Here is a 9942-nt window from a genome sequence, read left to right on the forward strand (position 1 = left end):
GCTCAAATAAATTGGTTAGTCTCTAAGGTGCCACAAGTACTCCTTTTCTTATTAGTCTTCTGGACATTCTTCCAGTCTGTGTAGATATGGTCAAGACTGTATTTGAAGATGTTGCAGAAGTTCCATCTCTCACTGGAATTACTGAGTGAATTTCATAGCTTCTCCAAAGGTAGAATAGATTCCCAGACTGTGATCCATGTTTTATGTGCACGAATGCAGTTATGTACCAAATTGAAACTGCTTTGCCAGCAATGTAAGAGCTCAAAATGTGGATTTTACATTGTTCTGACTCTGGTCATTAATAAATAGCATGGACCCAAGTGTGAGGTAACTTCAGTGTTTGTCATTTTATCCAACAGAGCAGTTGCAAATAGACTAGATAGAGTAAAGTCAGATTGACTAGGCAGGCAGACAATTACAGAGACTGGAACTTTCAGTCCATAAGTTCCCTTAGATAATGTACTTTTGAAACTAAGAAGTTAACTTTTTTTACAAGCTTAAAAATAATTTTTTTCTTAATAGACAAAATTTTAAGGCAGTTTTCATTGATAGGATAGCAGGATTGTCTACATTTTCCTCATTTCTCTCCTTGAATTGTCCAATTAAGAATACTGAGAGTCTATATGTCCTCTAATTGTAAATAGAAATAAAAAGAAGCCCAAGGTTTGGACCCTTTTTAAAAGTCAAAAATGCAAGCAGCACTGTTGTCACACAGATTAAATTCCAAAGCAAGTCATCGTCTCGTGTCTTACTACCAAAAAATTTGAGCCTAAATTGTTACTAAAAGAGAGAGAGACTCATTGATATAAAGTGATTTGTAGACAAGTTACATATAGCTAATAAATTCAGCTGTATTTGGATGTTTCTGGCAGAGAAGGGGTGGGTGTGTAAATTTTCCCAAGAGGCTCAAGCAACAGACTCCCATACTGGAGTACATAGAGAGTAGTATGCAACTGTTAGTAACATTGCTGAGTTATGTTCCTTTTAAGGAGAATTGACGAGCAAGAAATTCTTATTTTCTTGTTCTACCGGTTCTGAACTACACCTCAAATGATTAACAAAAGCATTTTGAGTATTAAAGATTTTTGCAGGTTAATGTAATCTCTGAATGCTTTCAGTTTGTTCACATTATGCTATGAGGTAGCTCACAGGGATTAAAAAATAGGTATTTTTTTTTAAAGAACTTTGTTTTGAAAGTCTTGTTTTTGTATTTGTTACAGAGATGCCTTTTGGCCCAATGGCATTTTAGCAGAAACTGTTCCACGCAGAGACAAAGATATTAGAATGCGAACGAGAGTGGCAGGGAAAACTAAGCTCCTGGAGATAATGCCAGGTGAGTGAGCTTTGAATATTTTTAGTATTTTTACTAATATTGTACATTACTGGATTTTATATTGTTACTGAAGTTGAAGTAGGGGGGTCCCAATCTTTATTTAAAAGTGAAAGAAGCTAAAGTACTGAAATTAATATCCATGGAGTAATTAAATATCTATTTGAACCCATATTTTTAACAGTTTATCAGAAGATTGAATATTTTTGGTTCAGTCTGACAGCTTGAGGTTTCTCTTAGAACCAGTTCAGTATTAACTTAAACTAAAGATTTAATTTTTAGGTCTTGGACATGCATACTGCGTGTAGATACCAAGGGACAGTAAAATGTATAGCAGCATTGTTTTGCATGTGTGTGTGACCAGTAAGTAAAAGTGCACCGTCATATTCAGAGATCTGTACTACTGTAATAGAACGACTTTTTTTCTCGCCTCCAAGCTGCATTCCTTTTAAACCCTTTCCCATAAGGTTCTGTCTGAATATTGCAATGGTTGATTTACAAGGAGTTCTACCTTTCCTATTAGTTAACCTATATGTACTTAAAATATGTATAAAACTACTTGTATATCTCTTGTCATTTGTGTAGATGAACTGAAGCACATCATAGGTGCTGAGACAACACGGAAAGGCATTCTTCGCGTCTTTGAAATGTTTCAGCATACTCAGCTAAATAAGAGGATGGTATATGTCTTTCTGGAGGGCTTCCTGGAAACCTTATTTCCACAATATAAATTCCATGAGCTCTTCAGCAAACTGCATTCACGGTCAGAGCAGATGCAGAGATACAAGCAGAGACTACAATCTACTCAAGCGCCTTCCTTACAGAAAAGGTGACACTCCAAACTATTGAGCTCGTGTTTGTTTGTCCAGGACTAGTGTCATGGGCATATTCTCTGGGGCTTAAAACTCGCTGTTGTTTCTGCACCAGTCTTTTAGTGTCACATATTAGATTATTAATACATCCATAAGACCTGTGGATCTTCTCATCCTCACTTATATTGCAACCACTACCACAAGGGGATTTGTCTCTCAAATGATTTGGTGCATCTTCATGCAACATTGAGAAGAATATTGGCCAGTTATGTAAGGAGTGTCAGTTTCTTCCATTCCTGACTGAATTGGTGTTTGCAAGCAATGAAAAGTGCCAGACTATATTTGCTGAGGGCTAAGCAAAGCACAACTACAGTGACCATGAGGGATTTGACTAGTTTACCACTGGGAGATTGTGCAATGTGTGAGAATCAGGTGGGGTTTGTTTTGCATTATGATTGTGGGTCTTGATCAACATTTGTGTAAAGGTTGAGCTTTGGAATAGAAGTCTTTGGAACAGCTGGTTTCTGGAAAAAAATGTTACAGTATGTCCCCAAGAGTACACTCACTAAGTAGAGGTTGAGATAATATGGCTTTTACACCTCAATTAACTTCGTCTTCGTTTATTTTGAAAAAATAAACTAACATTATATCTTGGTTGGTTTTGTTTTTCAGTGGTGCAAGGCAGAGGTGTAGTAGAAAATAGACCCTTTATTCTGATGAATTTGTAGCTTTAAGGGCCCTCTTCTGTTCTTATGGCACATGGCATACAGTTTGCATGCAATTTAAATGGAAAAGGGGCATACAAATTTTATTGAAATTGTGCAACTGGTATTATCATTGAAACATATCTCAAGTAGGTTGGCAGTGACAGGGGATGGGATACATGCTCCAAGCAAGATAGACACCAAACTAAAAGAGTAGAAATTTGCAGTGAAGAGCAAGTTACACACAACTTTTCCCAGTAAAACTAAGAATTGTTTTTAAAAGCCCACTGTGTTGTACTTCATTTAAAATAGCCCCAGGATAGCTATGTACCCCTCACATGAAAAGTTGCTAGAATTTCTTGGTGCCTGACTTACACAAGATTCCTCTAGACTTCATTAAACAGTCATGTGCAAACATTTGGAAATTCCTGAATGCATCACAATGTATATATGAAAATAGAAAAAGGAAATACAACTACAATATTTTTTTAAATAACAATCTTCTTTTTTATTTTTTGCATAATGTAAAATTTTAATAAATAAACCTATTCTACACAAAGGCCCCAAGTCTATCCATTTACTTCCATAAAAATTAATGTCTGATCAAGAATAAAGATTAATTACACTTGTTTGACCTTAGTATATGACAGAGTTTGCATCCTACTTTTTGGACTCCCCTTCTATCTTGAGCTCCACCATCTAGGGCAAAGGATGGGAACCATATACACTCCATTGTCTATTTTCCATTTTTAAAAATGTTTACAAATATTTTCTAAATACTAATACTAAATACTAAGTAGGATATTTAATGGATCACTGAACCAAGGTCCTCAGGTAGTAACTCATGCCCAGATGAGAACAAAATATGGTTCCATTGTCTGAGGGATGGGGAAGGGGACTTTTATGGGAGCGTTCTGAGGGGAGGAACCAAACAAGCCCTCATGGGTTGGGTGTGGAATCAAAACAGATCAAGTTTCCATACTGATTTTATTTTTTCTCTTTAGATTCCAATCAGATTTTTTTCATCGTATTTCTCTTGTAGTGAGTATCACTGTCATTGTCATATGGTATACATGTGCTCAAGTGCACTTGTTTTTCTTTTTTGCAGATCTACATACTGTAAATTAAGTCCCTTCCCTTATGATTTCCAGGAAGGCAAAGACAGCACATGTGGAAGATTCCTTCCCCATTGCCCCATCTATGTATAGTTTGCGAGGTTCTAAAGAAACATAGTAATTCACTGCTGTTGGAATTAACCATTTTTCCTCACATTCTTATATAAGGTAATAGATATGGCCATCGCTGAAATTCCTGTTGCTTACATGTCAGTCTAAATCTTATTCCCATGTTATATGTGTCACTTGAAATCTAAAGGACAAGATATCATGCAGGCTTTGTGTTTTGTAGTCCTCACAATACATCAACTATTGGAAGGTGATGTATGTAAATACAGACTAGAAAAGAGACCTAAAAAATAATTATATAACCATACCAAATTCTATTTTTGAGTTAAATTTGTAAATCACTTAATAATTACATATATACTTTGAAATGAGAAAGATAATATGGTAGTCTGTGAAACTTGTGATGCCTCTTCTCGACCGGCACCCAGGCTAGACTTCTGGAAGAACAATGGTCATGCTCATATTGTAGGAGATTTTACATTTACTTCTTCAGGAACACGAATTGTACATTGTGTACCAGGCTTAATAAAGTCATTACACTTAATGCATTTACTGCATATACATATATATATATATATATATATATATATATATATATATATAAAAGGCTTTGTCTTCTACTATTTTATTTCAGAATGTGGTTTCTTAACTGTAGGCAGGAACCATCAAAGATAAATAATTTTTATCAATGTTTGTGTGCTGTTTAAATGGTTTACACGTTGACCATTTAAAATAATCAACCCTGCCAATCTGTGTTATATATTACCCTGTAAATGCCCCAAAACTGAATGTTAAAATACAGCACTTAACTAGGAAGGTCTATCTCCTAACATTTGCGTGCTGTTACTAGCCGCTGAAAATAATTGTGCCATGGACCAACAAATGCACTTATTTTAGCCTTAATTCATTTTAAGAGAAAATGAACAGTTGAACATTTCATTTGGTTCATTCTAAGCTTGTGTTGCTGGTGTTTGCTAGAACAAAACAGTTAACTTTAATGCTACCAGAATGTGAACCAAATTTTTTAAGAAGGTAAAAAAAATAAAAAATTCCACAATCTAAATTTTAATTTTGTGCAATATTTTCATTTAATGCATGTGTATTTGAATAATTGTAAAATAAATGCATTTTTAATGTTCTGAGGTCTAGGTTAAGTTGTCTCCTTAACCCAACAACTTACATTCTGTTGTGGTTGCATCAGTTTATTTAAGGACTTGTTTTAAAAGTCTTGTTTGACACTCCTTGTAATCTCTCTTGTTATCAGTGATCTTTGCTCAACGGAGCATGGCTCGTATAATACAAGGGAAAATCTAAAGAGCACATCTTATGAATATAGCTGTTATAAATGACTTGTGCATATCATTGTACAGTAAGTGTCAGCTGTGTGCCTAATTGTTCTAATGATATTCCCGTCCCCTCCTTTTGACTAACAAAGAACGAACATGAATCAGAATGTTATGGTCATTTTTACTGAACGGCAAAGGACTCTAAATTTTTATTTGGAGTTTGCATTATGCCCTGTCCAACAGAAAAGCTGAAAAAATATTACACTAATAAAGAATTAACAATATTTTTTGCTGAGTCTGTAATTGGTTTGTTTCAAAATAACCTTCCCATCAGAAGATGAACATTATATCACATGTCAGTGTGAAAACCCACTACTTGGTACTACTGCTTTACCTAGTAACATTAGGAGCTTGAATAATTTGTAACTATCTGCCAAAGGAATATTTTTGTTACAATTGCCTAAGGTAGTGCTGAAGAAGTCTGCAAAGTCATTTCCATTGGTAAATACTGGGTACAGATTCACTTCTTAAAAAAAAGTTAATGGCACAGTTTCATATTCGCACCTACATTCTAAAAAGATTGAAGCAATAAAGCCATGTGAGATACAAATAACTGCAGGCCTTCCTCAAACTATTCTACATGTTTGGACCTATATTAGGAAAAAAAATCTTTATCCTTTGGCTTTTTCCCTTGGGTTTATTTTCACAGCAGCTGAGTCTGCAATGGAAGCACAATTGTTACCTTTGAGAGAGAGAGATACATATATATGTATTCCAGCTGTTCCACATTCATTATAAAGATGTTCTGAGATCTTGGAGCCACAAAGATATCATTTGTTTGACCCTGTTGTAAAGTATTTACTGTGGCTATTTTCAGCTAATTTACACTTTTGTTACAGACTGTACACTTCAGGGATTTCATTCACTGCTCACTGACAATTTATATGCATGTTTATTTCAGCTACCACTACTGATAGTAAGACTTCACAACAAGAACTTTAATCGTTTTAGATTACTCAAAATAAAAACACTTGCCCAAGAACTGTTTTCTTTAAAAAGGTATTCCTTCTGTTGAATCTACAAAATTATGCATCTGCTAGTTGCTACATTAAGGTGGTATATGTATGTATTTTATTTCGTTTTTACCCTCCAAGATACCATATTATGTCTAATTTATATGGTCTTTGATCTCTGGCAAAGGGGGAGGGGAGCTGGTGTTTATATTATGCACAAACCATCACTTACCTTGACTCTTCTAATTTCAAACTTCTTGCTGTATCCCTTAGAGAAAAGAAAATTAACTTACGTAATGAAAACAGTGTGACTCTACTTTTACTAAATATTTCAAAACTAATTAAGGTTTAGTTTCATGAAATGTTCCATCTGTACTATTTTAGTTTTTCCTCCCCAATTCACCATATTTGGATACTTTAGTATTTAAGTATCTCCAATAACTATTTCTCTTGCAAAGCTTTTTTTAAATTCCTATGGTCCATTGATGTTAGAAATTGTTCACATACAACAGTTTCATGTACTAATTTCTGTTAATCATTTTGATACCTCACTTCAGGAAGGGCTAACTGGAGTTTTCACTTGACATAGTTTTAGGATCTGAATAGGGAACAATTTAATTCCAAAGGATAGGTTTAATTATACAATTAGATCCCTGTGTTTATGCAGAATTGCCAATTCAAGGCACTGAAAAAATCATGGGTCTGGCCCAAAATAAATAAGGAAGCTGGCTATAAAAACATGAGTGTTTTTTTTTTTAAAGTGTATGTGTTGACAAGAGGAGGTATTGGCCTTCTGATTTTTTTGAGCCTTTAGGGAGCATTGAGGTCATGTTTTCAAGCTTTTCATTTCAACCATGAGAGCTAGAGATTTACTTTGCTTTAAAAAAAGCAGAGATTCTCATAGAATTACCAGGCCTACAAGACAATACCCAAATATCATGAGATTCATAATATTGTCGGTTAGCAATACTGTTATGTTCATTAAGGGTTTGATCCCATGCATGCCCTCAACTGTGAATGACGACATGTTTTGCTGTATCAAATGGGGAGAGCATAGGAGAAAACAATTTTTTCTTGGTTGGCACAACTTTCCTTGTGTAAGCCCTAAAGGATGCAGACATAGGAAAACAAACTTCAGGCAAACCTTTTAGCTGGAAGGCTCCTTGGAAGAGTCGTGAACTGGAGTGGAAGTTTTCTGAGCATCAGGTGAAGGGGATGGAGGTATTTAAAATCTTTATAAAAGAGAATATTCTAAGTGGCAGGAACTTAAATAACAAAACAGCAAAATCACAGCAAAACACCTATTTATTTATTTAGCAAAACATTGTCTACAAATCCACTTTCCCTCTCCCTCCCTCAGATTTCAGGTCTTATGCAGTCTTATATCCACTATACTCCTGCAAGGATAAACAATGCCTTCGATTTCTAATGTAGAAACAATAGAAAAAACTTGGAAAAAAATTAGGGGCTTCAGTCTCTGTTGCCCTCCACCTTGTGTAGTTATTTACACAAGTGCAGGGTGGGTGTAGGCTGCTATCGTTCCGACATGGTGGTGTTTTACACCCATTTTACTCTGGTACATATGGCAACAGAGAATTGGGTCCCAGACACACCCTAAAGTTTTACAAAAAACCTCACCATCTGGCAGTAGCTGTTAAGTGATCCTAAGAATTCCATTTTATCCAGTCCTCCGGAGGATCTGTTAGGTATCATGTCCCAAACATTCTGCTAACGGTAAATTCAACCAGTGAAAGAGAATTTGGGGAATGGGAATGAGGGCAGCTGACTACCCAGGAAAAGTTAGTGCGAGTCCTCCAGAAACAAGTGCATCTCCAGAAACAAAATGTGTGAGATGGGTCTGTTTTACTATGGCTGACTTCCAAAATTGCCTGAGCCGTTAAACTAGTCAGACAACAGAGACACGTTACATATTGGGAATAGATTAAAGGCAGCAGTTCTTTAGCCTGGGAGAAATTGCTAAAAGGGCAAAGGGAGAAATTCAGTGACAATGCCCACAACTCCTGAGGTGAGGGGCAAGCAAGGTATTTTAACGTCAAGTGCTTGAAGAACTAAGAGTCCAGCCAGATGGTTCAGCCATGTATCTGCTCAATTGCCCTTTTTGATTCTCATTAGGGAGTCACAGCACATTGCCCCAGAGTAAAGTCAATGAGTTGGGAACCATAATAAAACCAGGAATTTAAGCTGTGAGACCTTTTTTGGCTAGAGTGACTTAGATAACCTGTTCCTAGTAATATTCTGCACATCTATAGCAGTCTTCAACTTGAATATATCAGAGCATTTTATGGTTTTTATGGAAGTCTCAATGTCCCTGTGATGTGGATAAGTTAATAGTTTGGGGAAGAGAGTTGAATGTCTTCCCTGTGGAATGATGGAATCGTTTGTTCATTGATCCACAGACTACTTGGTATGAAAGGTACATTATGCACTTATATAAATAATGCTGATAGTTCAAGGAACAGATTCTTGGAGAAAACATAAAACATAATAGGCTTAGTGCATAATTAATTTAGAAAATATCATAAGATGCACAGGGCAGTGCAAAGATTGAAGAGCTAGACAGCTATTTAACCAAGCCTCTGACTGCCAGACCCTGGGACTGGTTAATGGGATTGATCACTCAATAATTGGCCTGTTCTGTTTGTTCCCTTTGGAGCACCTGGCATTGGCCACTGTTGGAAGGCAGGATACTGGGCTAGATGAACCATTGATCTGACCCAGTATGAACATTATTCTTATGTTTTCGTTTGAATCAATTTCTAGTTTCAAATGGCTGTCTACCTGATAGAAAGGTCGGAACTGGCCATCCACTATCTTATAATGAATGCTTAGATGTAAGAAACTAATCCAGGCATACGCTGAAGTCATTGCCATTGGCATCTGTTCTGCCAGTTGCTTGTCTAACCATCTGGCAAACGGAAGACTGATTGATGTAAAGAATTAACAAATTATTTGTCAGACAGAAAGCATGTAGAAATAGCTTCCAAGTCTCTTAATACTCAGACATAAAAGTTTGATTTAGTTACCTTATAAATAATTTTGTAATACAGATGAGGGAAGAATTTTAACTTAGTGTATTTAGCTGGCTAGACAGTAATTTGAGACCTCTGTGTGATTTGCTTGACATAGTTTGTCTCATCCACCTGTGTTGTCATATCCTAGATAGTCCTTGCGCTAGAGAGTTAGTGTTTATTACACATCTCCACAGTGCTTTGTACAATGAGATTCTGATACTTGATCTCCTTTGGTGCTACAGCAATACAAATATTAAACGATATATGACTTTAGCCTCTACCTGCAGCATGAGGTTAAATATGAGGCTCCTTATTTTTTAAAATGTAGTCATTACTGTCAATATTAGGTGGATTGTTTTGTGAATGTTATTACAATGGATTGATCACAGACAGATCTCTGTATCTGTTTGAGCTGGTTAGTTTTGAGTGGTCAGTGAAATCAGTCACATGATACTTCTCTCTGATTGAATGCAAATGGTCATGCGTGTCATTTTGAAACTTTTGTGAACGTTCGTGGCAGTCAAACTTGATCATACAAATGTTTGTGGAAAGTGAATAAAGGACATGGAGATGGCTGAAGC

At 36.0% G+C, this 9942-nt stretch overlaps 1 protein-coding gene across 4 annotated transcripts in view; it reads left to right on the forward strand.

The window, feature by feature from the left end:
• SNX13 (sorting nexin 13) overlaps window positions 1-4555 on the forward strand; it is a 154009-nt gene extending 149454 nt beyond the window's left edge. For 2 of the 4 annotated variants that reach the window (XM_074945813.1, XM_074945817.1), the window contains 3 exons: window positions 1221-1333; window positions 1916-2159; window positions 3955-4554. In XM_074945813.1, the coding sequence (XP_074801914.1) occupies window positions 1221-1333; window positions 1916-2159; window positions 3955-4054 (457 nt within the window). In that variant the 3' untranslated portion in view covers window positions 4055-4554. Of the gene's footprint in view, window positions 1-1220; window positions 1334-1915; window positions 2160-3954 lie in introns of all 4 variants that reach the window. The other 2 variants (XM_074945816.1, XM_074945815.1) reach the window with 2 other exon arrangements.
• The last annotated feature ends 5387 nt before the right edge of the window (window positions 4556-9942 follow it).

Source organism: Natator depressus, chromosome 2 (genome assembly GCF_965152275.1).
Source record: "Natator depressus isolate rNatDep1 chromosome 2, rNatDep2.hap1, whole genome shotgun sequence".
Taxonomy (NCBI): Eukaryota; Metazoa; Chordata; order Testudines; family Cheloniidae; genus Natator; species Natator depressus.